Raw genomic sequence first — 27,629 nt, forward strand, 5'->3', positions numbered from 1 at the left:
TAGACGTAGCTTTAATAAATATTAGGGGGCGACGAACGTAGAAGCGATAGAGTGAAAATGTTTGGATTCCCACAGGAGCAACGCAGATTCACGAGACGTTGACTGCAGCCATGCTTCAGCGTCAGTTCGCTTAAGGTCCCCGAAGCCACTGAAAAATAAGACAGAAACATAGGTCATATCTCTTTTCGTGACTACGGAATACGCCTGTCGTTCACTGGCGTGTGTCCAAGAATTTTAAGCGAAAACAAAAAGCGTGGATGTCAAAAGAAGGAGGCCAGGAATTACTTGAACCACGCAGCTGGCATTGCTTACTCAATATATATATATATATATATATATATATATATATATATATATATATATATATATATATATATATATATATATATATATATATATATATATATATATATATATATATATATATATATATATATATATATATATATATATATATATATATATATATCACTGCAGCGCACCTTGTTGAGCACGTCAACATCTGGTAACTAGATGCTGACGTGCTCAGCAAAGTGCGCTGCAGCGACCATAGGATGGTAAGAACTCGAATTAGCCTAGACCTGAGGAGGGAACGGAGGAAACTGGTATATAAAAAGCCGATAAATGAGATAGCGGTAAGAGGGAAAATAGACGAATTCCAGATCAAGCTACAGCACAGGTATTCGGCTTTAACTCAGGAAGAAGACCTTAGTGTTGAAGCAATGAACGACAGTCTTGTGGGCATCATTAAGGAGTGTGCAATAGAAGTCGGTGGTAACTCCGTTAGACAGGATACCAGCAAGCTATCGCAGGAGACGAAAGATCTGATCAAGAAACGCCAATCTATGAAAGCCTCTAACCCTACAGCTAGAATAGAATTGGCAGAACTTTCGAAGTTAATCAACAAGCGTAAGACAGCTGACATAAGGAAGTATAATATGGATAAAATTGAACCGGCTCTCAGGAACGGAGGAAGCCTAAAAGCAGCGAAGAAGAAACTAGGAATTGGCAAGAATCAGATGTATGCGTTAAGAGACAAGGCCCGCAATATCATTAGTAATATGGATGAGATAGTCCAAGTGGCTGAGGAGTTCTATAGAGATCTATACAGTACCAGTGGCACCCACGACGATAACGGAAGAGAGAATAGTCTAGAGGAATTCGAAATCCCACAGGTAACGCCGGAAGAAGTAAAGAAACCCTTGTGAGCTATGCGAAGGGGGAAGGCAGCTGGGGAGGATCAGGTAACAGCAGCTTTGTTGAAGGATGGTGGGCAGATTGTTCTAGAGAAACTTGCCACCCTGTATACGCAATGCCTCATGACTTCGAGCGTACCGGAATCTTGGAAAAACGCTAACATAATCCTAATCCATAAGAAAGGGGACGCCAAAGACTTGAAAAATTATAGACCGATCAGCTTACTGTCCGTTGCCTAGAAAGTATTTACTAAGGTAATTGCAAATAGAATCGGGAACACGTTGGACTTCCGTCAACCAAAGGACCAGGCAGGATTCCGTTAAGGCTACTCAACAATAGACCATATTCACACTATCAATCAGGTGATAGAAAAATGTGCGGAATATAACCAACCTTTATATATAGCTTTCATTGATTACGAGAAAGCGTTTGGTTCAGTCGAAACCTCAGCAGTCATGCAGGCATTGTGGAATCAGGCTGTAGACGAGCGGTATGTAATGATACTGAAAGATATCTATAGCGGCTCCACAGCCACCGTAGTCCTCCATAAAGAAAGCAATAAAATCCCAATAAAGAAACGCGTCAGGCAGGGATATACGTTCTCTCCAATGCTATTCACACCGTGTTTACAGGAAATTATTAAGAGACCTGGATTGGGAAGAATTGGGGATAAGAGTTAATGGAGAATACCTTAGTAACTTGCGATTCGCTGATGATATTGCCTTGCTTAGTAACTCAGGGGACCAATTACAATGCATGCTCACTGACCTGGAGAGGCAAAGCCGAAGGGTGGGTCTAAAAATTAATCTGCAGAAAATTAAAGTAATGTTTAACAGTCTCGGAAGAGAACAGCAGTTTACGATAGGTTGTGAAGCTCTGGAAGTGGTAAGGGAATACATCTGCTTAGGACAGGTAGTGACTGCGGATCCGGATCATGAGACTGAAATAATCAGAAGAATAAGAATGGGCTGGGATGCGTTTGGCAGGCATTCTCAGATCATGAACAGCAGATTGCCATTATCCCTCAAGAGAAAAGTGTATAACAGCTGTGTCTTACCAGTACTCACGTACGGGGCACAAACCTGGAGGCTTACGAAAAGGGTTCTACTGAAATTGAGGACGACGCAACTAGCTATGGAAAGAAGAATGATAGGTGTAACGTTAAGGGATAAGAAAAGGGCAGATTGGGTGAGGGAACAAACGCGAATTCTTGATATGTTAGTTGAAATGAAGAAAAAGAAATGGGGGGGGGGGGGCGTGGGCAGGACACGTAATGAGGAGGGAAGATAACCGATGGTCAGTAAGAGTTACCGAATGGATTGCAAGGGAAGGGAAGCGTAGCAGAGGGCGGCAGAAAGTTAGGTGGGCGGATGAGATTAAGAAGTTTGTAGGGACTACATGGCCATAATTAGTACATGACCGGAAGAGTTGTAGAAGTATGGGAGAGGCCTTTGCCCTGCTGTGGGCGTAACCAGGCTGATGATTATATATATATATATATATATATATATATATATATATATATATATATATATATATATATATATATATATATATATATATATATATATATATATATATATATATATATATGACGTTTCACATGAAAACGGTATCGAATAGACAATGTCAGCTGCGTGGTTCTCGTAAAACTGGACGGCGCCGTAATGACTGAGTACGGGAGCACCTATTTTCAATTGCGAATAAATGCTGCCTGCACATTGTATGACTTGCAAGCGTGAACCTCGGTTTCGCTAGATTAAGATTCTGGAAAGGAGTAAAGAAACTACTGCACGAGAAACTTTTGGAAGCCTTTCACATCAGGAAATAAGGCATAGATTTCGTTAGCGATGCTTCTGTTTGTATAGTTGGAAGCGAGATGCGGTTTCAATTCTATGACCTTGTCATGAAGAGCCTGTGCGAATGCGCACTCGAGATCAATAAATCAGTTGTGGGAGTAACGCTCGGGGTGTCCTGCCTCGTCTTTCCAGAGTCTGTTTTATTTTAGCTAGGATGACGTCACGAAGTCTTTATATGCCACATATTTCCTTTACAACCTGAAGAAAGAGGCAACATATAGGATGGCATTGGCCAGCTGTGACTTTCATAGAAATATACTATTTTATAAGACTCTTTTCCTGCAATACAACGGGCTCCAACTTTTGTGAGCATTTACTTTTGAAATCGGCCTTATGTGAGGTAACGGCAGTCGCATGCTTCGAGAAGATTACACTGTCGACTAAAGACAAGATTTCCATTGCCGTTCAGAGCGCTTGTTGTGTTTGTTCAAGGGATATCACACGGCACGCAAGACTCCATAGGGCCTCCGGGCGAAACATGCCGACTTCCCAAATCTCTAGAAAAGCACTCTTCTGAAGCCTCAACTGCTACGCTGAGTCAAAATTAAGGCCATGGTCGCTGATGTTGTTCAAAGTCAGTGAAGCACACAATGCTTTCTGTTTTGCCAGCGAGGCAAAACAGAAAGCATTCATTACGCCTCTTCCAGTCAAGTGAGATAATGTTAAAGAGCTCCACTAAGAACTTTATTCCCCATAACACATATTTGTTGACTTAACATCGTTAAGCCCCTGGTCCCTACTTCCATAGAAGACATGTTGACTGAGTCCCTTAGCGGGAACTCATATCTCGCCAGAGCAGAGGGCAAGTCTCGAGAAGTTTAGAGAACTGTTTTAAATGCACACGGCCTCAAACATCCCAAAGTGAAACGGATGCGCTGCATTGCGAATACGGGCGGAATTTTTAATCCCAGGAGCCTAATTTAGAAGACGCTATCGCGATAGCCAGTGTGGTTCATCTTGCATGGTACTTAGCGAGAGCAGCTGGTCGGTAGTGTTTAATTAATTCTACGCCCACACACGCTTATCTTGCGCTCTTCGTGGTTACTAGATGGTGGGAGCTCAGGGCAGCCGCTGCAGGGGGCAAACCAGCTAAAGCGCATAGCGCAATACTGAACCTGCGGTGACTTAGTCGGCGTTTTATTTATTTAGCCATACTGGTAACCCTCTTTTTAGGGCCCGTTACAGGGAGGTTACAATATTCATGTATATATGTGAATACATCTCAGATAAAACCATCTATATTTCCAGTTTTCAATTCAAGGCAGTAGTGCGCGAATGGTGCAACTGATAAGTGCCCTCTGAAGCTTAGAAGTAATTGTAACGCAAATGTTTAAGTCAACGCAGAAATGGCGCCGATACTAATTTGCATAGCTAACACGCGGCTGTGGGAGTTTGAGCTGCTAGTGGCGTCGGCTCAGGTTCAAGCTTTCTATAGTAGCTCGCCGGATAACTAGGCGTAAAATACTTCAACGTAAGAAGACAATGTACAATGCCGGGGCATTAACACTTAGTTATGAAGACATGGTGTGCGCTAAGACTGGGAGACGAATAGCACTGTTATTTGTACTGAGCAGCCGCCCATTACGTATGGTAGCTTGAACGGAGTTATTTGGCGTACTTACTCTTTCTTTTTTCAATTTCGTCATATTGTTTTTATCTACTCCATCAGTGGCTCCATTCATATTGCAGTTATTCGTTGGGAACTCGGTGGCTGGCGTAGCGTGTAAAAACGTAGCTACAAGAAGACGAGAGTGTTGTGGCTCAGGGTTGGTTTTCTAATTTTTTCCCTTAATACAAAGCATCTGGAGAATACTTTGCTGCACAGCCCGCAGAACACTTAGTTTTTAAAACGAACAGATGGAAAGGACGACACCCGCGGTGGCGGCTTAGCGGCTTTGGTGTTGCGCTGCTAAGCACGAGGTCGAGGGATCAGACCCCAGCCGCGGCGGCCAAATTTCGATGGAGGCGAAATGCGAAAACGCGCGTGTCCCGTGCCTTCTGCATTGGGGGCACGTTAAAGATCCCCTGGTGGTCAAAAGTAATCCCGAAGCCCCCACTACGGCGTGCCTCATAATCGAATCGTGGTTTTGACCCGCAAAACAGCCGAATTGATTCAGAAAGACGACACACTCAGCGCTGACTAGCAAAAAGTATTACCTTCAGCTCCTGTTCGTTATGTGTTTTTGTCTCTGTACGGCGAATTATGCCACACAAACAAGCCTAAATGTGTACCATCGGGACGAATACATTACGGCACTATTTTATTACCGTCAGGAGAAATTAGGGCTATGTCATACAGTCATTGAACTAGAGGGAGATTCCCCTTGCTGATCGGGAGCAAGATCGCCGACTTCACAGCGGAGTACTTTTTTTTTTTACCTAACAATCTACAGTAAGCTTACGTGTAACACTATTCATGTAAAAAATACTCGGTTGTTCTTGTTCGACGCAAGGATTGAATGAGATGTTTTATGAAAAAATTTGTTCGCCTGAATTCCTGTTTTTGACTGCGATCGGCATTCCGAAGATAACTGAATGACCGGTTAAATATTGCGTGCGGACACAAAGACTTATCAGAAAATTTTTTTTCCGATACGAAGGAGGTTCCAATTTACCACGCTGGATTTATGACACATGGGTGTATTTTAGACCAGTGTGCCATGATGTATTATTGTTGTTATCGGTTATTGCTTGTGGCGGAATAGAAGGAGCATGCTACGTAGCTTGTCATTTGCGACGAGCCATTGGGTCTCGCAACTTTGAGCGTGCTTCTCGGTGGCGTCGAGGTTGGAATCACAGCCATTGGAACTCATTGCGCGACAGTATAAGAAGACCAATTTCGTTGCGTGTGCGCCCTGATTCCTCGTGCGTTTATGAAAACCATTCACATTTCTCAGAGTCTATGACAGTGAATATGCAGTGTCAATGCATAGCAGCGCGGTGTCACCACATTGTAAACGATATTAAGGTGTTTCGAATCACTTGTGTAAACACATAAAAAAAAAAGACGAAAAAAAAAAACGTCGCTTCCCCTCGGCTATCGCTATTACATCTCGTTGGCTCAGAAAACTGAAGCCTTTCATAATCATTTTTCAATTTCTTCTTTTTTTGCGTACCACAAGCAATTACGTTATGCTTATAACCTTTCTTTATAGCTGTCAGCCATGTGCAGCAGACCATTCCTGCGCGCTAATGAAGCACGGGTCGTGGTCGACCGGCCGAAACTCGATACTCTACCACAGTGTTACGCGGCACTGCGTGCTCGATGAGCCGGGTACTCCGTAAACGCCTCGGCGGGGCTGTCACCTTTATTGAGAGCCGCTTCTAGGAGAGCCCCCAGTGATTCAACTCGATGAACTCTGCTTATATTTGGTTTTACTAGGCCTGCGACTACGAAACATTCGCGCAAATGACTTGGAAACTAAGTGTAAGGAACAAGATATAGCAAGAAGACGCTAATTCGTTGCGTGGTGGTATTGGAGAATGTGGCGGAAATTTTGCATTGCACACCGATTTAGACAATTTTGCACACCGATTTTACATTGTGATATATTAAAGCCATTAGCATTCTAATGCTAATCATGCTAATGCTAATGCTAATGCTAATGTACTTGGCTCACTTTCCGGGGTCGGTCGGTCGGTCGGTCGTCTTCCCTAGGTTGACAACCGTCCCCTTACGGAATCCAGAATTCTTGTACCCTCGTCCCAGCCGACGTCGCCACGAACAGCTTTGAAAGCGCTAGTGCAATGCTTGGATTACTGCTTCTATCACTCAGATAGCTCATCCGAAAATTTTAACTCAGGAGGCGGTTAAGTATCATTAAATTACTAACCTACCATTTGTTCAAGGCAATGAGAGGTAATGTAATTAATTTGAGTGATTAATTAAATAATGTAAGTAAATCAATCCTCGTTCATGGGCAATTACAACAATATGCATGGCTAAGCAGCATTTGTTTAAGCTGTGTGGACGATTATACTGATGGCTATAGTACGTGTAAAAATGAAAGGACTTGGGAAATTGTAGTCTTTAAATGCAGACAGAGACGTTGCAAACCCTAGAGAAGTGCGAGAATATGCACAAGAACGACGTAGTAGGAAAAAAAAACACTTCAATGTTTATGAAGAACTGAAACACGGCTCTTCCTGTAATCTACGTGCTTGGATTGCACAGCAGCAAGTCCCAAAGAAGCAAAACAAACAGCAACGACGAGTTGTGCTTACACACCATCGGATACGGTTATACGAAAAAAAAATTAAACAGAGAAATGGGAACCAATATAGATCCAGCAGTTGTTTTATTTAATACAGCCAGGAGAGATCTGTGCGTAATTTGCTCCCATCGCAAAGTTGGAATCTTTAATTGCTGCCGTGTCTTGTTTGTTATTTCTCATTTTCGAGAACGAAAGCCAACAAGCTCTCTAGGTGCCGAAATAGGAGTCACGTAGAAAGGAACAGGTAGCAGCATCAGGGTACACCAGTGTAGGCACAAGATATCACGTGTGCGGATCGGTAAACTATGCGTGCAGTTGTTAATGCAAAACTCTTCTTCGGCAATGTCCTTTAAGAACTGCTGAAACTGTTATTAACTCACATATTCACGATGCCGGGACGGCTTGCTGCTTGAGGAACGCCTAAAATACGCATTGTTTGATAAATATTTAAGAGCGATGACAGACAGAAAATTTAAAGCAATGCAGAGAGAGCGGCTTTGTTAGAGCCTAGCGCACTTAGGCAGCCCGAAACCAACAAATATATAGGAAGCCAGAGCATTGGCACGACGAGACACAAACAGGAGGAGACACAAACACCCTGACAAGACCAAGCGATAGATCTCGGAGACCAAGAATGACGCTCTATCCGTGAGGCGGCCATCCTTGTCACTTTCTGATAAAAATTTCAACGAGATTGATCGTTGTAAGGCGCACACACCTTTGTTGTTAGTTATTTTTAGCCCGCGTGACATGCGCAGTATGTCTGTATATATTTTTCCTTGCTTGTAATAAAAATTCATTTCTAACTGAGCGCTTCTAGCCGTCATCTTGTTCGTGTCACACCGTACCAGCGCTGTAGTTTCCCAATAATAAAATATCCACTAGCCCAACGATCCGTCCTACCGAAACCGAAACAAAGATCCATTACGAGAAGTTGAAGTCCCTGTCACTGCAAAAAAAAAAAAAGAAAAAGAAGAATACTGTACTACACGAGGCGCAGAATTTGTATCTTTTACAACGGTGCTGGAATGAGCACCTCCAATAATTTAGCGCAGGATGCCGGAAACGCAAGACAAACTAAACGGAAATGTGACAGATGAAAATGATGGAAAATACGTAATCCCTGCAAAAGAAGTTTTATCAAAATATGTTATTGAGACTAACGGAAGAACAACATGCCAATCGAGAGTTAAAATTTAGGATGTCGCTCCGGTACAGTACATTACAGGCTAATGCTCGGACTAAATTTGAGGAGGAGGTAATCAAAAGTAGGGCGTCAGAGGCATCGTGGAACTAGACATACAGTCGTAAAGCTCAGTCCTGCCCCGTTGAGGAAATAACAAATGCTATTTGTTCCCTGTGTGGCTGTGGAAATTCTATGACCGAGTTTGTCCGGCCGAACGAGCAAAAACAGCAGGAAAAAAAATGTCGAGAAAAAGCCACATATGATAAGATGAGCGCACCCTGCGCGGCACAATCCCTCCGCATTGCAAGCACAGAAATCTGTGCAACGAAACACGCCAGACCGCGTATTGCTATAAACGTATTATCGAAATTTAGCAATACCGTGACTGTCCAGCGGTATATCTGCACACTTGCCATGAGTCTCTTGCCACGCCTGTCTAGGGTGCGCCAAGGGCGTGCTTCCTCTTTCGGGCATTATTGTCCTATCCTCCGTTGAATACTAACAGGGCACCCCCGTGCGGCCCATTCTTGCACCTACACTTTCCCTAAATAGAATACGTTAAAATAAAACAACCAAATTAGCAAAAATTTTCTTTCTTAAAGTATCTGTTTTTCGTTTTGAATGCTATAAATTTCTGATGACAGACAGATATCGAGCGAATGATTAAATTTTGCACTTTTTGCCGTGAGTGGCGACAGTGAGGCGAAACCTTCCAAGCGCATACATTGTACAGGGTCGCACATGTGAAGGAGTTCATACGGTGAACTGCCGCCAAGGGTGCTGCAGTGCTATTCATGATAAAGTATGCCTTGACCTTACGAAAAAGCGTTTGATTCAGTCGAAACCTCAGCCGTCATGGAGGCATTACGGAATCAGGGTGTAGACGAGCCATATCTAAAAATACTGAAAGATATCTATAGCGGCTCCACAGCCACCGTAGTCCTCCATAAAGAAAGCAACAAAATCCCAATAAAGAAAGGCGTCAGGCAGGGAGATATGATCTCTCCAAGGCTATTCACAGCGTGTTTACAGGAGGTATTCAGAGACCTGGATTGGGAAAAATTGGGGATAAAAGTTAATGGAGAATATCTTAGTAACTTGAGATTCGCTGATGATATTGCCTTGCTTAGTAACTCAGGGGATCAACTGCAATGCATGCTCACTGACCTGGAGAGGCAAAGCAGAAGAGTGGGTCTAAAAATTAATCTGTAGAAAACTAAAGTAATTTTTAACAGTCTCGGAAGAGAACAGCAGTTTACGATAGGAAGTGAGGTATTGGAAGTGGTAAGGGAATACGTCTACTTAGGACAGGTAGTGACCACGGATCCGGATCATGAGACTGAAATAACCAGAAGAATAAGAATGGGCTGGGGTGCGTTTGGCAGGCATTCTCAAATCATGAACAGCAGGTTGCCACTATTCTTCAAGAGAAAAGCGTATAACAGCTGTGTCTTGCCAGTACTCACGTATGGGGCAGAAACCTGGAGGCTTACGAAAAGGGTTCTGCTTAAATTGAGGACGACGCAACGAGCTATGGAAAGGAGAATGATGGGTGTAACGTTAAGGGATAAGAAAAGAGCAGATTGGGTGAGGGAACAAACGCGAGTTAATGATATCTTAGTTGAAATCAAGAAAAAGAAATGGGGGGGGGCGGCATGGGCACGACACGTGATGAGGAGGGAAGATAACCGATGGTCATGGAGAATTACGGAATGGATTCCAAGGGAAGGGAAGCGTAGCAGGGGGCGGCAGAAAGTTAGGTGGGCGGATGAGGTTGAGAAGTTTGCAGCGACAACATGGCCACAGTTAGTACATGACCGGGGTAGCTGGAGAAGCAGAAGCTTGATGTGGGCGAGTTGGTTTTGCGTACTTAATGAAACTAGCGCAACGAAGACGCGGACTAAAAGGCATGTCCGTCGTAAATGTTGTTCTTTTATTCTGCGTCTTCGTAGCGCTCTTTTCATGTAGTTGACGAAGTATGGGAGAGGCCTTTGCCGTGCAGTGGGCGTAACCAGGCTGATGATAATGATGATGATGCCTTGACCATGATCTGACTATTCCCTATTCATTAGGGGAATGGCAACGCAGCGCCGCGGCGTGGCTGCTCGCCGCAGGCGCTTCACTGATAGTGTTGCTCAGTACATCACCGATGGCACTGTGTTGTGTGTGTTTCATTTCGGTGGTCAAGCCTGTTGATGCCTCTCAGCTAAGCACCGCGTCGCTATTGCCGAAAAATAAGTAGGGCGCGGCCCAACAGTGGGGGTTCTTCGTTCCCGAGAGTTACATGCCTGGCACGGGGCGTGACTTATGGTTTCAATTGATAGGCGAACTCGTGCCAAAATTCTACATGGCGAAACCCTCCCGAGTTGAACTCGGGAGCATGGCGACGGCAGCAGCAGCAGCCTGTCTCATTGCATCCAGCGGCAGCAAGCGTCAATATGACTGTTTGGATCCATTCACCTACATGACCGACACAGCGTCCTTTCCAAAACGTCACTGCGCTGGCTGCGTGACGAGTTAGGCGAAGAGTTTCATCTGCGAATACAGTGGGGCCGGCAAATTACGCTTTCCGAGCACATATTGATGTGACTGGGCTGCAGAGGAAAAGTTCGTGCGATTTCTTCGGCTCACTTCGGCTTCAAGCGCTGTGCGTCCAGCGCGACCCAGTGCCAGGCCAGGTCCAGCGGTGTCATCGGAGTACTGGAGCACCTGCAAGGGCATGGGGTTCAACCCTGACCAATTAACGTGCGAAGGCGAAGCGTCAGATTATATTGGAAGACTCAGAGTGGACGCCGGGCTGCCTCCGGTGCAACAGGTGCCGAAAGCAGTTGTAGCAAGTTACACGGTACCGCTTCACTGCATGGAGAAGCAGGTTACTTCGGACCACCTCGGCCGTCCGCCTATCCAGGTGGCAAGTGGCTCGTATGTAATGCGTGAGCAAAAGGGTAGAGGTGTGGCTGTTGAAGGAGATGACCGGCGACAATTGTGTGCTCGGTCGGAGTGCGCCGTCATGCGTGAGTAGGTGCAAGACGAGCTGCTGTCCCGACCTCCACTCGATGGCCCCGGTACGATAGTACAAATTGACGAGTGCCTTCATCGCGGCAAGCGAAAGTACAATCGAGGCCATCTGATGACGGGCGACAGCGTTTTGAGGAGCAGCCGAAATTCGGGCGGCGTTGCAGGTTTGCACATTTGCACAGGGGAGCTACGACTTTTCAAGGTCGACCGACGAGACGCGGCGACGCTAAGCTCAATTACTGCAGCCAATGTTCAACCAGGGACCATTATTCACACTGTCGAATGGGTCGCGTACAACTGTATCCCAAATTTAGTCGATGCTAACGGGGCGCCTCAGTCTGCATTGGGAGACAGTCAACCACAGCTTGAACCTTGTGGACTCCATCACGGGCGCTCACACGCACAAAATATAAAGTTATTGACAAAAAGTGAAGCGCCACCTCCTCAGCGGCCGGTATAGGGTAACTGCACCACTGCTCGACTCCGACCTGACTTGGATGTGGCGTCAGTTAATTAACGGCCATGTGCGCAGCAAAGACTCTTGCGTTTGTTAGAAGCTATGGATCACTCGGCGCTACCCAGTATGAAGGTGCATCACAAAGTCACAGAACACAAAGCGCAGTTATCTTACCCTTTGCTTCTATGAGCGTTTTCCGGCATTCCTGCGTGCTTATACGGTAAGCGCGCGGCAACCCACTTCTGCGCTGGCAGACGCTCTCTCCGTCCCGCAGCCTTACTTTAGCGCGAGCAACGAGAATCTGTTCTAAGCCCAGTGCGCAGACCAGGCGCGCACCAACCTGTGTTCGGAAATGCGAGCGCAAGCACTTAGCTAGCCGTACCAATTCAATCCAGAGGAAAGAGAAGGAGCAGCGAGTGATCTGTTGAAAGCCCCGTGCGAAAACCAGGCGCACACAATTCGTGGTCGGAAAAGTGAGCGCAAGCATGAAGCGAGCCGCGCCAATCCAATCCACAAGAAAGAGGAGGGGCAGCCTTCTCTCGAGGCATAACGCAAAACGTAAATAATTACAAATTAGTCGAATACACATTCAGTGTACAACATGTAAACATTAAGATGCTCACAAACCAGATTGAAGTGACTAATAATGTTGTACTAAATGGATTTATTTTATAACTTGTTTTTGCATGTAATTCATTCGGTGAAACGACAGACAAATGAAAGAAGGCACCGACCATGTAGCGACAGTATGATCATGTGACCCCAGTTTGTCGACCACCTATAAGGCAACGCCCAAGTGATGATGGCCACCTAGAGTGAATCTACATAAATCAATGAAACAGGAGGCGTGCCAAGGGACGAGCTTTGTCTTGGTAACATTAGTTTTTTTCATCCTGGGGCGTCACCAGATCTCGCGAATATCCCGAGTTTCGCCAAATATGGCGCATCCAGCGGAGCACCCCTGTCCAGAAATTCAGCGTTTTACCAGATCCACTGGTCCGTAAACTTTTGTGGTTGGCTTCAGATTTGGGATGTACGGCGCGAGTACCAGCGATTATTCTAGAATGTATCTGGAATGTATGGTTAGGTATGTATAGATAGGTGAGAAACTCGACCCCTGTGATTAGATCGGACGATAAACGACGGTAATCACCGCTATCGTTGCGATTTGAGTGTTGCCTGTACATCTGCTCACAGATTCACCCGATAAAGATTTGCGTTCAGAAATCACATTTTTCTGAGCGTTCGTTTATTAGCTGTCACCAAACGTGACGATATAATGCTGATTTTCATAACATTCCTTATATATATATTAGTGAAGTAGACGCGCGTATGAAGCGATTTATTGGCATTTCGGCCGGGGTCCGTTCATCCTGATGAAGGCCGGACCCCGGCCGAAACGTAGATAAATCGCTTCATACGGGCGTCTACTTCACTGTATATATTTGCCCGGATCCAGAAACGTATTTCTCTGATATATATATATATATATCGATGAGGGAGAGCGCAAGGGTGCGTATACGTGGACAGAGAATAATGAGTACGGTACCACATCTCTATCATGTTTTGGTGTATTGTACGTCGAACGGAACTTTTCTTTGTTTGTTTAAAGCCTGGATCGTCCGTTTTCGCTGCCGCAGATTGCCAAAGGGCACTGTACGTTAGGACAGTGCCCTTGCGGGTTGTAGCTTTGTTGAAATGTTGGCTGCTTCCTGGTCAGATTACGTTATTTCTTTTCGTGATAAGCTTCCTGAAAGGGACAGTAGTCGCTAGCGTTGTTTCTGCCCTCTATTACATATGTCTACAAGCAATGCAGATACTTTATTACTTAGGCTTCTCAGTGAATCTTGATGCGGCTTAGGGTGATGTTAGGGCAAGGAATCCACCAAGCCCATCGACTTCTAGGACAGGTTCAAGAAAATGAAGCAAGAGCGTCAATTAGCTTAGTTACACAGCTCCAGTTACGGAAGCCCACTCCATGCAGGAGCGAAGTTCAATGTCTCAGTTCACATCAGGACCCTCTGTCCTCAAAAAGTATCCGCCTTTAATACCGTCGTCTTCCCTAATAATAATAATATTTGGGGTTTCACGTGCCAAAACTACTTTCTGATTATGAGGCACGCCGTAGTGGAGGACTCCGGAAATTTTGACCACCTGGGGTTCTTTAACGTGCACGTAAATCTAAGCACACGGGTGTTTTCGCATTTCGCCCCCATCGAAATGCAGCTGCCGTGGCCGGGATTCGATCCCGTGACCTCGTGCTCAGCAGCCCAACACCCTAGCCACTGAGAAACCACGGCGGGTCGTCTTCCCTAGGCGAGTTTACTAGGGAATCGGAAGACTGTCCAGCAGCAAATCACAATGGCCGATCCCGTTGCGATACCACGCCCATGCCAGCAACACTCCGCAGTAACTCCGTTTCCGAAGCCTGATGGTTTGGAATATGTGGCAAGAAAACAAACTTCGACTCCCAGGTCATCGTCGTTGTTTCGACCCCCCCCCCCCCTTTTTTTTATCCTTAGCTCAGGCTGCCGGGTAATTGTGGGGTGAGGACCTTTTTTGGGACCCGTCCAGAGTCGATTTCCACGCTGCGTTGAAGTCTGTATAGGCGCTGATGGATCGGCGGGTGTTTGCCTTGTGGTAAAATTCCACTTGACGCCTTTATGGAGTTGAGACGTAACAATCTCCAGTTTTTTATTAAAGACATCTCTCTCTCTCTCTCTCTCTGTCTGTCTGTCTGTCTATCTATCTTGTATAGGACCATTATCCCACCCCTAAAGAAGGAGGAACGGCACTCTCTATATGTTTTGTAAAATTACTTCAAGAACCAACGTGCTCAAATTGTAAGGTGATCTAAATTGAAGGAAGAATGCACACTACTGTTTCTTTTTTTTTCTTACAGAAAAATAAATAAAAGTACAGAAAAATAAATGGCAATGCTGAATACGGTGTGCATCTGAAAACCCCCTTTCATGAATTCCTAAATAGAAGCTCTTTGGCACCGCTCTTACTTCAGTGAGCTTAATTTGACGGCCCGCACATACTGCGCTTCGACTGCGGCAACGTTTGTCATGAAAGTTTAACACGAATCTTTGAGGGCCAAGCGGAAGCACCGTTTAAGATACCATTCGGTGTACCACTTACGTCTAGTTAGGTATATATAAGTTGAAATGGACGCTGCATTAAAGATAACCAGAGGGAACATTTGTCGAATATTAAGCAGAAAGCAAAGACTTATTTAGGTGAGCGTTGTGATACATGCACTTGTGATTCCAGACTTAACGAGATAAAGATTCTCTGTAGAAGTAGAAATATTAGCGCACGACAAATATTAGAAGCTTTTTAACCCCACAATGCCCATAGTATACTTTTTGCCACGCTGAACTTGATGTCCAAAGGCTCAAATTTAGGTGGTAGAAACCAAACTCAGAACCCACACTACAGCTTCTTTTATGCTCTAGGGAGTTTTCAGTTGTGGATAGACCAGCAAATCAATTGCTAAATAAGTATTCAGCGTTAATTATTTTTCCTACTGAATTGTTATTTCACTGTTTTCTCTGTAATAATATAACCTACAAGACCGGAAATAAATGTGACACAATCGTTTTAATTTTTCTATGTGACATGATGTTGGGACTTTGGGCGGTTAGTATCAAAGAAAGGGTATGATTGTGTCGGCTACCCGTTTGGGGGCAAACCTGTGCTATGGAGGGACAGGCACGTGTAAAAACCGTCGTGATAGCCATTTTTCGAGCACGTATTCTTTGTGTCATGCATTTCCTACCTATTTAGCGGCCCTTGCCGGGGAAAGAACAGTGCGACTTTGCGCTTCTCCTTCGTACCCTCCTATGTGAACGTGACGTTCTTGCGCTACCTTCTGTTACAATAAAGCAACGTGCTTGGACCTCAACTACGGACTCTAACCACGCTGTGCTAGGACACCACATGTGAGCGCACGCAGTTGTGGGGAAGTGGCTATACAATGAAGCAGCAGAAAGGTTTCCGAAGTTTCCCGCGGCGTGCCTTCAAAGCTGTGCAGCCAATAAAGCTTTGAAGGGGAGGCAGAAAGCCCCATTCACGAGACCGAGCGCCCGCAAGCACTGAGCAATAGTGTCATTAACTAAGCTGGATCTGCCGCGATGTTCTGCAGGGAGCTCGGAATCATCATCTATTCTCGACGCGCTCGCGTACAAGGCGTAGAATGCGTGAAGATTACAGGGAGTGGTGGGTATGGCAGGCGAAGGAAATAGTTGTAGAGTTACTGAGAAGGAAGGCGGTGCAGGCAGTCCTAAAGCCGGGAGAATGTTAATCGGGAGGTAGCGAGAGAGTGAGAGGAACAGAAAAAATGAACAACCCGACAAAGTGACCTGCTACGACGCGAGTACGCGGTAGAGCCGGTGGGGAATTGAACAGCAAGACCGAGAGCGCCGAGCTTTGCCTCCGGATAGCATTCTCCGTCTGGAGCTCCGCCTTTTTTTGCTTTTTTCTTTCTTTAAATTCTTGTGTTAGTGGCCTCACGCTCCGGACGAGCGCAGGGCGCATGCGCTCCTGCAGGCAACGAGCGAGAGATCCCCGAAGAGAAGGGCAAGCAGGAAAGACGGAAGAGAGCGCCCCCGAGAGGCCCGCGAGACGAGAGGGCGAGGAGGAAGCGGAGGATGGGGAGCAGCGCGGCGCGTGGCATGGGCGCGCTCGAACTCGTGGGGATGCCGAGCCACGGCCGTTCCTGTCGCGTCCCGAACACGCGGCGGCCGTGCGCTGGCTCGCGCGGACGCCTTATAGCGTCGTCACTCTCTCCGTAGAGTGGGCTGGCCGCGTGCTCGCCCGTGCCGCGCCGCCGCATTCCTGGGCCACGCCGCGCCTCCAGCATCTTCCCCGTCGTCATCGTCGCTCACTCCGGCGGACCGGTCGGCCCACTTTCTCCTTTCATGACGCGCCGTGATCACGCGGCGTGACACCCAGCGTCGCCTCTACGTTTCATTCATTTCGTGTCTCCGCCTGCGGTGCGCCTGCCGCGTGACGCAACCGGGCGCATGACACCGCCGAACCCTCTGTCGTCGGCGCATCGCGTCCTGGCGCTGCTCCTGCTGGTGACAGTGCCGGCTTCTCTGGGGCAGAGGTGAGTCTTGCGACGAAGAACTCTTCAGAAACTTTACAAGCTGGCATTTTCTTACGCGGCACCTGTAGCTTCCGCAAGTTGAAGCGCAGAACCACATTGTCAGGGAGAAACACGTGTTTACGAGTGTGATAGTTTCATATAGGCACCAAGCAGGTGACATTGGCATTACAATATCTTTATTAGAGGGAGAGAGAGAGAGAGAGAGAAGAGAAGAAGGAAAGGCAGGGAGGTTAACCAGACTGAATGCAGTTTGCTAGGCGGTAATAATGAACATGTATCTACCTTCGTTACCCACCGTGGTGGCTTAGCGGCTATGGTGTTGCGCTCCTAAGCACGAGATCGCGGGATCAAATCCGAGCTACGGCGGCTGCATTTTGGTGGTAGCTAAATCGAAAAACGCCCAGATTCCCTGGTGGTCAAAATTAATTCAAAGTTCCCCACTACGGCACGTTTCGTAAACAAATCGGTGTTTTCGCACGTAAAACCCTAGAATACAATCCAATATACATTCGTTAAAGTATCAAAGTCATGATATCTCAACATGTGAGATGATGATGATCATCATGAGCCTGGCTACGCCCACTGTAGGGCAAAGGCCTCTCCCATACTTCTCCAACTATCCCGGTCATGTGCTAATTGTGGCCATGTTGTCCCTGAAAACTTCTTAATCTTATCCGCCTACCTAACTTTCTGCCGCCCCCTGTTACGCTTCCCTTCTCTTGGAATTCAGTCCGTAACCCTTAATGACCATCGGTTACTTTCCCTCCTCATTACATGCCCTGCCCATGCCCCCCCCCCCCCATTTCTTTTTCTTGATTTCAACTAAGATGTCATGAACTCGCGTTTGTTCCCTCACTCAATCTGCTCTCTTTTTATCCCTTAACGTTACACCCATCATTCTTCTTTCCATAGCCCATTGTGTCGTCCTCAATTTAAGTAGAACCCTTTCCTAAGCCTCCAGATTTCTGCTCCGTAGGTGAATACTGGTAAGACACAGCTGCTATACGCTTTTCTCTTGAGGGAAAATGGAAACCTGTTCATGATCTGAGAATGTCTGCCAAACGCACCCCAGCCCATTCCCATTCTTCTCATTATTTGAATCTCATGATATGATATGATATGTATCGATATTTAGATCCGTACGCTAGAGAAGCTTTCACAGGCTTTGGTGTTTAATTGGAGCGCGAAGCAGACATGAAACAAGAACGTCAAGTAGAGGAAAAAGATAATTACTCGAATTCATGCTAAGGTGCCGGTGGGTCATAACAAAAACGAACAAACAAACATAAAATTTCCTTGTCAGACTGCCCCATTCCCGAGCGTCTGTGCGTCCAAAAAGAGTATTGTTCCCCCATGTTACCCAGACTAGAAATCTAAGTTTAAGAGAAGAGTAGAATACGGCAGCATCGCCAGCGCCTGGCTTCGTTACCGGTCATAAAACAGAATAGTGACCATACCTGGACAGCTTGTGATGATGACAACCATCCATTCTTGCAGCGTCTATTACAAAAGGATTTGTGTACAGGTGGTTCTGAAAGATTAGAAATGAGTTTCAGACAACCGGACCCTTCCTAAGTTGCTGATACTATTACGTGCATCGGTGCACTTCAGAGAGGGCGGAAGATCCCTACAAAACTAGAAGAAATAAAAATTCTTCAAAGCATTTGTACCCGCATGCATTGCTTTAGCGCTGTTCATACTTACACTTTATTGTAGCATAACTTTGCTACAAGATCTGTTGATCCACACTTCGCTTGTGCAGTCGACAGCGAATATTACCATAACCAGTGGGCGCGATGTGATGAAAATTTCATGCCTTTGGAAGACGGCCCAGGTAAGTTCTGTTTATTTAATTGCGAATAGTATCCTTGGTATGTTAGGCTACTTTTTTTCCGACTATCTAACTATTTAACCGAAATTATGGGCCGATACCCAAGATAGTGCAGGCTGAAAATGGGGGCTGATACCGAGGGCATTGCAGTCTAAAAATGACGACCTAACCTCGTTTAGCGTTCTCCAACGAAAAAAAAACAAATCATTTAAAACTTCTCCGGTGTTGGGTGAAGCCAAACTCGCGTCACAGGAAAACAGTTCAAGTAGCCTCATGCTTTAGCGCACCGCGCCACGAATGCCTGCGGTCTGGAAGCGATTCTCAGAGTTCGCACGCACCGGGGTGCTACGTATCTCAGAGGTCATGCCCGGACTTGGCGGGTGCGCTGCTAGAGGGCACAGCATGTCCAGAGGAAAGAACGAGAGAAGAGGCTGGCTGTAGTGCACGGCTCGCACGCGCCGGCGCGCCACCGCAGCGCCCCCTGTGCAATCGCAGAGGCTACACAATCTCAGAGGCCATGCATGAGACTTCCTGTGTACTTTCTGGTGGCGCCGCTAGATAGCGCAGCATGTCCAGAGAGGAGAGCGAGGGGAGAGCCTCGCTACAGTACACGCGTCATACAAGACGTGTTTTGGCTATTCGCATACTTGAATAGTAATCGTAAATGAGTTCTACCCGAAATTTCTCGCAACGACAGATTAAACTGAAAGCATTAAGCAGAGATGCGCTATTCATAGGTTATTATTAAACTCTACAAACATGTGTGCTTTACTGCGACACACCAGGTAACGGTGAACGTGCCGTTGCACTGCCGTCGCTTTTACGTCCGACTTTCTTTGAAACATGAGCTGTGAAGCAAACTACAGCATTATGGTTAGACCAAGGCAAATTTGATTCTTATTGCGTCATGCTCAAACAACTGGAAGACAGTTTGTCTTGACTGCTGTGTTGTAAAGAACCCCTACAGAGCTTAATAAGCCGCGCTATATTTCAAACCTACTTTCTTACACAACTGATCGACACGAATAATTAGTGACACTACGTGAACGAAAAAGAAAGTGTCTGTCGTTTTTTGACACATTACTTGCCACTGCATTTATATGGACGCGTGCCTGTTATCACTTATACACTTTCTTTACACGCATAATAATGCCACCAACCCCGATATCATTGTTTGACAGCCTAAACCGTCTGGTGTTTAGCAAAGAAATGGGATAAAAATGAACAGAAAGCCGCAATGTGGCAGTACAATGCGGTCTGCTGTATAATAAGTCCCTTGAACACTGAATACCTTCTGAACCCAAGAAAACAATCTTGCTGGCATGGCGCCACACCAGTAACTCGGCGGTGACTTTCTGTTTGTGCTGCCAGCTATCTAAGTTTAGTGTTTGCATAGCAGAGTGCTCCTCTTGGACAAGTGTCTGTATTATTTGTGCAGTCTTGGTAGGCTGAGTGTCCATTGTTGCGTCGTGGCCGTTGGCAAATGCTATTTACTCAATCGTTACGCATGTCTGCCTAAGTTCATTACCAACTTTCGTAAGTGAATCGCTCTGTTCCGTAGTAATGGGCCCGACTTCTGTACTTCTCTTGTACCCCATAGAAAATGCAAAAGAACGCACACCAAAGAAACGGGGTACAGAGGCGCAGACGCCGCCGCAGCTTTGACTCTGTGGAGGTTTTCTTGTCAGTCCTTTTTTTTTCTTTCTTGCACGCAACAAGCTCGAGTTTTTTACTTTACCGTGTAACTCTGTCAATTATGCTGTCAAAGGAATCTAAATGGTTGCCAGTAGTTCCAGCATAAAAAAGATATCCGTGTCGTTTGAAGAATGTCCGCAACGACATATGCACACAAGAGCGCTGGAAATATTCAATAAGTTTAGGTTTACGCATAGGCCAACCTATTGCATTAGCATATAAACGCAGGCTGCCTTGCTGAACATGGGGCGCTCACGTGACGCCGAACCTGCGTGTTCTTTGTTTTTACAGCGAAGCTGTATATGGCTAGCCGATTGGTCCGTCCGTCCGTCCGTCCGTCCGTCTGTCCGTGTGTCGGTAGCCTTTACGCCGAAAACTCCACCGGCGCAACCCCATATGCGTGACCAAAAAAAAAAAAAAAAAAGAAATCACCGCCCAAGCATTCTGCACAGATGGTTAACCAGCGAAGCTGAAACGTGCGGCCCCGGTGTTTATAACTGGGTTAATCCTGACGGTCCATTAAACGAAGGCTTGGTAGGCTGCCGGATGCTCGGTACGCAGTTGCTGCTTGCGCAGTTGCTGCAGCGCAGTAAGCGCTTATCCTCGTTTTTTTTTTCTCCCGTCCCTTGTCCCTGCTCCGTGCTGTCCTACACAATCTAATATAAAGAACCAACTAGCCCTAACCATCAACCTTCTAAGTTACACATAATCAATTTACAATCCAATAGCTACCATGTCTGTAGGTTGTGTGTAAGTCGTAGTTTACGATTTTTCCACGTGTTTTAGCTGGAGAAATTTTATTAGTTCAGTACATTTCTTGCGTCACGTGGAGGGCCTGGGTATGAATGGTTCGAAAATTATTTTGCCGACCCGACGTCCGACACCCGAGGCCGACGCAGGACGCCGACACCGTATTTTTTGCGGCACGGGCTTCTTAACACTATCGTGTTAAAAAGAAAGGTGTCGATATGGAAGCATTGTGCCGCGCAAATCTCGCAGCACCAGTTTTGCTTGAATAAAAAGAAGCGGCTGAAGTTTGAGCCAATGATGACGTTATTTTTGTCACAGTTTTACAGCACGATATTCGTGTGGTCATATTCACAGAAGCATCAGATGAACTGCTAGAGAAGACCTGGGCCCGAAATAAGCCAGGAGGAATTTCGCGATGTGGGAAAACGGCTGCTAAGGCGAAATGCGTTGCACCGCGACATTTGTTCAGCGATATCTCTTCTGATAATTCACTGTAGTGATGCATGAGCCTATAGTGGCAGCGACCCCGCCATAATCGAGTCAGTGCAGCTTGTAGTAATCAAGCGAGGTAGATGAGCAACGCCGGCAATCAATTGTGCATTGTGGGGCCTCTGATGGGAGCAGAAGAATAGCTGGTGACATGTGCGACGGCAGTGAAAAATGGCCTATATGGCGATCTTGCCTCACATAATGAAGGATGTCTCGCCAGCTCCGTGTTATGTGGAAGGGATTCTGCAGCGGGGTCATTTGCTCGCCCTCTTCAACTCGCATATACGTCACATCGCCACCCGGAAACTGCGCCATCGATTTTTTTAACATTTATCGTTAGTGAGCGGAATGAATGAATGTGAGATGGCAGCATCAAAATGGGGCGCTTGTGTTAAGTGTAATCCAGCGGCTTTTAATTTCTGTACTTCTTCTTGTATGTATTGGCAAAGTTTTCATGCTAACTCTGTTTTCTCATCTGTTGTACCCCACCATACTCGTCGCCATGTGCGGCTCTCATACAATGAGCTGCCCGTTACACTGAGCCTCAATCATCTCTCAGGGTTCCGACGTTCTGTCTTTCGCTTCCAGATTGAGGTGCTCATAGTACAAAGTACAATAGCCACATGTGTGACGATGGGTCAGGAGCGCTTCATGGGCGACGGCTGAGTGTTTTATGAATCGTCTTAGCAACGCAAGTAATGGACAGGTGGCAATCGACGGAACTATTTCCAGTGGCGCTGTGAGGTGTAGAAAGCCCGAGGGTGAAAGAACAAAACAACATGAAATGATCACGGTAATCGCCTTTGCCTGTCTGAGAGCAGCAGTTGTGACTGAGCAAATACTAGAAAAGAAGAAAACCGCCTGAAACGCAGGATATTTCACTCCCCGAACGTGATTTCTGTGTCAGATGAGGGTGCAGGTACCTTTGTGTAAAAAGTGGCAGCGAGATCAGTATTTATGGCGACAATCAAAACGTTCCAGATGATTTAGGGCTTCACTTCTAAATTGAATTCGGGCTTGGAGGGAATTGCATGTGCGAGATGATAAAGACGAGAGGAAGTCATTATATAAATGGCGTGTTGCTTTCGTCAAGATTAGATCTGCAGATGCTTGATTATCTACATGTGACTGGACAATACAATCATGGAAAGTGCATCTCGTGTCTAGGTAGGCGTGCAAATTGGCTAAGGCCCATTTCGAACCAGACCTCAAAAGAAGAGGGGTGCGGGAGCTGTCAGTCTCTCAGATGAGTTTGCAAGCTCTCACAGTTCACTCTTTTCTTTTCTGTTGTACTTATTCAGCACCCTTCGGAGGTATGCGTACTGCATTTCTATACTTACCTGAAAGTCATGCAGTGGGTATAAGGGAAATGATATTATATGAAGAGCAAGTTGTATGTCAGGTTCACTTTGGTTACTTTACGTGCCTCTTAGTGTCGTCGAACGCTTAGCTGTGTGCTTACGATGGCGCGGGCTTTACGATGACTAAGCAGGACAAAACTAAGCTGGAACAACCACAGAAGCCGTTGTACCGCAGTCTACTGTCCACAGACGAATCTCGCCTCAGGGTGCGGAGCATGAAATTCACGTATTATTTCTTTAAATCTTAGTTGTAAAACCGCGCCGCGAGAAGGTGATGTCGTGATCTCCGATTTGATGGTATTGTTTCTTCTTCTAGCGCCAATTTTCTTTCCTCAGCATCAGAGCAAGTAGTATAGCAGGACCAGATAACCCTGTCGTTTCGAGGGTAGCCGGTTGTTTGAAGATTCCATCATTACCGAGCGTTTATTGACGTACACTAAGGCAATGTGTCACCTAATAGAAAAAGATTTCTTTTGTTGCGCTATAAAACGGAGCCGGAGTAGCTTGTTCTGATCTGATCGATGAGTCTGATATGATCGATGATCGATGAAAACTGTTCTGATCGATGAGTCAGTAATTTAATTATCAAGAATCTCTGGGCTTTAGGCTATTTGCTTTGAAATGCAAATTTCATGATAACTAGCACAAAAGCGCCACGGGCATGTCGCACACTGGAAACATTGTCATGACAGCCTCAGCAAATGTGCATCGAAACTAAATACAGTTATGCTACCGAATTGGATGTTACCTTCAATAGAATAACATAATAAGGTCGTTATCTATTTAAGCAAAATCAATTTCTTTAAGCGAGCCAAATAATAGTCTAAATTTATTTTGTTGGTGCGCTCACATGTTGTTTTTGAATAGTTTCTACATGCGAATAACACTAATATAGGACACTTGCAAGCGCAATTGCAAACACGGTGGAGGAGGAGTAGGCGTCATCTCATGTTGACCTGCTTCTTGAAGCGCAACTCGCAGAAAGTGAACTCTCATTAAACGAAACCTCAAGGGACCAAGGAAGTAGGCTCCGTTTATCAGTAGTGTCATATAACTAGAAGTTGAGCTCGAGAGAACTGACGATGCTCTTTTCTAAGGGGCTTATAACTTATTGTCAACAGCAGATAGCAGGTGTGGCGGATCTGACTTGAAAAGTTCTGACAAAATTCCTACTTGCACACAACCACTGACCGTAATTAGCTAACACAAAACCTAATTAAAAATGAGGAAAGGAGATATTTAGTAAAAAAGAAAACAAAAATAACTTTTCTAATCAAGCAACCATTCTCGAAGTTATCGATAACTTTAATCTCCGTTTCCAGCGTGAGCGCATTTTGCGGGGCGTCTCTTTGCCGCAGTCGGAAAGGCTAGGCAAACTCACCGTTCACCGACATTGAGAACTCAAAGAATCTCTATAGGAAGCAATGACCAGGATATAGCCACAGTGACCTTTGCGCTAACGAATACTAGCAAAAGCCCTCTTGGCGATTGCGTAGAGAATTGGCGAGCGAAACCGAAAAGGAAAGGCGGTGCGATGCCTGACGGGTTTCCGTTGAGATTGGCCACTCACTTTTATTTTCAGTAATATTTTTGGTTCACTTCACCCGTAGTTCGAACAATGTGCTCTCCTCTAACAAGCTTTGTTTTTGCCATTGCCTTAATGCAAAACCAACAAATCATAAGGCTGTTGTTCCATTTAGGGGGCAATTCCATTCAAGCGACTGCAGTTAACCGATATTCTATTCTGTATATAAACTCGGTGTTCAATCCTCGCATGCCATATGAGCTGGCAGCACTGATTAGCTAGAAAAGCTTGCGTTAAGAGGAAGCTTTAGCTCGGATGCTCCTATATAAATACATGCAAAAGGAGAATTCGTTTAGCTTGGTAACCACTGCATCAAATTTGACGAGGTTTATTGCATTTAAAAGAAAAACCAAAAATCTAGTGACTACTGTTTTCAAATTTTCGATTTAGATTGTGAATTTTTTGTGAAAAATTGGCGAAAATCGAAAATTTTTTAAAAACAAACCTATCAAGTTTACAAAACTCTAACTTAGCAATAAAAAAATGATATCTTAATTCTGTTAATTGCTTCTGATAGTACATCTAAAGTGGAAAAATTGATATGTTACACATGAATCTAAAAAAATTGAGTAATGTCGAAATACAGCTTTTGCAGAATCCTTGTACACAACGTAACAAATTCACGTAAGATATAAACTGACAAATTGTATTTGTCCGCTTTGAATGATCTAATGGATGCCGCTTAAAAAACCGCGACATCTGTTTTTGATGCAGAGCTATTAATTTATGAACTTCGTGCATCTACTTCTTTTCAAACTTTCGAATTTTGGAGATCACTTTCAGAAAATTCAGGCCATAAATCGAAATTCTGTTTCCAACAGTCATTAGAATTTAACTTTCTCTCTCAAATGCAAGAAATTTCGTTAAAGTCGGTCCAGGGGTTATCTAAGAAAAGCGTTTCTGCGTTTCACATGCATTGGAGTAGGCCGCTTCGGAGTTTGGTTAGAGCTAAAGCTTCCTCTTAAAGAGAGTATACGTTCCCAAAGCACTCTCATATTCTTTGATAGCGGCTGTGTTTGCTTGCTGAAGCAGTCCATTGCTTACAAGCCTTCTGTACGCCGAAGATGTTAGCCTGACTGATCGTCTGGTATGCTACTCCAGATGATGGATGATAATTTTAATATACACAGTGATGACATAAACACAAAAACAGCCCATACAATGACAAACACACACATACACTATATAGACATACACTGAGTTTTGTGAAGGCTTCTCGCCCGCAAAAAGCACCTGCAGCGCTGTCATGGCACGTAACGCACAGGTCTTGATTTGCCATGGGCCGAGAATGTGCCGCAGTTCCAAGCTCGAGCTCCGTTGCAGGTGTAGGGCCGCCTTCAAAGACTCTCTATCTGACGAGCAGCTGCAGCAATCGCGCAGAACATGTTGGAGGTCTTCAGGGTCGTTACATTGAGAGCCCATTGGTGAGTCTGTGCGTTGAATCTTGCATTTGAAGTAGTTCGCGTCGTAGGTCCATTGTGTCTGATGCGGTGAAGGCACTTTTGGTCATGCCTATCGAAGCATCGCGGCACATAAAAGTCACAAGATGGATCAGTTTTATGCAGAAATCCGTACTGATGGCTTGAATCTCTCCAGGGGGATTGCTGAAAACGCCATGGGTGTGCAGGTACCAGTGTCCTCGCATCTTTTCTCATGACAAGTATCTGGATAATTTCTCTCGAAGCGTCATATGCAGTTTCGGCAGCACAATCAGCGTGATCTTTGCCTTGTATACCGCAGTGGGTCGGTAACAAACTGCAGCAGAACGCTGTGGTGCAGTTCGTAGGCTTTGATGCATAGGCGCTTGATGTCCATGATGTTCCATACAATGTTTGCACACACTGTACAGTGGCCACACAGACCTTACTGTACGCACTAGCCATACGGTGTTGTGTTAACTTTCGTGAAGTAAACTTGAAACTTGAAACTTGAACTTGACTTCCGTGATTGCAGAGCCGCTCTTGAGTAGACGATGACCCAAGACTCAGCATTTTGGTCTATGGTCTAAACAAAAGCTGCTGTCAGTGCAGCTAGTTCAGCAGCTGTAGCTGAAGTGTGGTGACTGAGAGTGGTGGAGATGGTAACAATGGCACATGGAATCCACACACCAATGGTCGAGGATTTAGGTGCAACGGAGCAGTCAGTATAAATACGACGGTGAGCTCTGCAGCTGGTGGGAATATGATCTAGAGCAAAATATACCAGCGCTGGCCCGAGAGTATTTCTCGTGCTTTTCAACAGCCGTGAGAGCGTAGTGGCCATGGCGTTGCGCTACTAAACCCGAGCGCGCGATCGCATCCGGGCCACGGCGGCCGCATTTCGGTGGAGGTAAAATGCAGAAACGGCCATATACCATGCATTGGGCGCATGTTAAAAAACTCCAGGTGGCCAAAATTAACCGCAATCCCACACTACGGCGTGGCTCATAAGCGAATCGGGGTTTTGGCCTGTAAAACCACAAAATTTAATTTTAATTAAAGCTGTCTTGCTTTTGAACACGGACCCCAACGTGACAAGCTTAGATGCTTTTCACAACATCAAGCACCTTTAGAACCACGTGAACCAGTGCATCTTTATTTGGGCGGCTCTTATGGCAAAACATGATAAGACATGGAGGCACGTGTAGGTGTGCCCACCGATTTCATGGTACACACCACCTTATAAACGTTGCATGGCGCAGATGATGGTAATGCGAGTGCGTACAGCACCGCTCGATTGGCGGCTTACGGCTCAATTCATATACGTGCTATTTGCTGTTCCTGTCGAGCTCATGATAGCATACCACTTTATCACATGTTTTTCCAGATCGCTTATGTCTCAAGCTAGAGGGTGCAACAAATAGCTATAGGAAAAAGGCGAAATGAAGCCATA

The 27,629-nt window shown here is 45.6% G+C and overlaps 1 protein-coding gene across 1 annotated transcript in view; it reads left to right on the forward strand.

Annotated features, from left to right (window-relative positions):
* The first annotated feature begins 16,594 nt into the window (after nucleotides 1–16,594).
* The window catches only part of LOC142582645 (glycine receptor subunit alpha-2-like), a 79,720-nt gene continuing 68,685 nt past the window's right edge, over nucleotides 16,595–27,629 (forward strand). Inside the window, exon 1 of the mRNA XM_075692564.1 lies at nucleotides 16,595–17,047. Within this exon, the coding sequence (XP_075548679.1) occupies nucleotides 16,962–17,047 (86 nt within the window). The 5' untranslated portion in view covers nucleotides 16,595–16,961. The remainder of the gene's footprint in view (nucleotides 17,048–27,629) is intronic.

The sequence above is a fragment of the Dermacentor variabilis genome, chromosome 5, assembly GCF_050947875.1.
Source record: "Dermacentor variabilis isolate Ectoservices chromosome 5, ASM5094787v1, whole genome shotgun sequence".
NCBI classification, from domain to species: Eukaryota; Metazoa; Arthropoda; class Arachnida; order Ixodida; family Ixodidae; genus Dermacentor; species Dermacentor variabilis.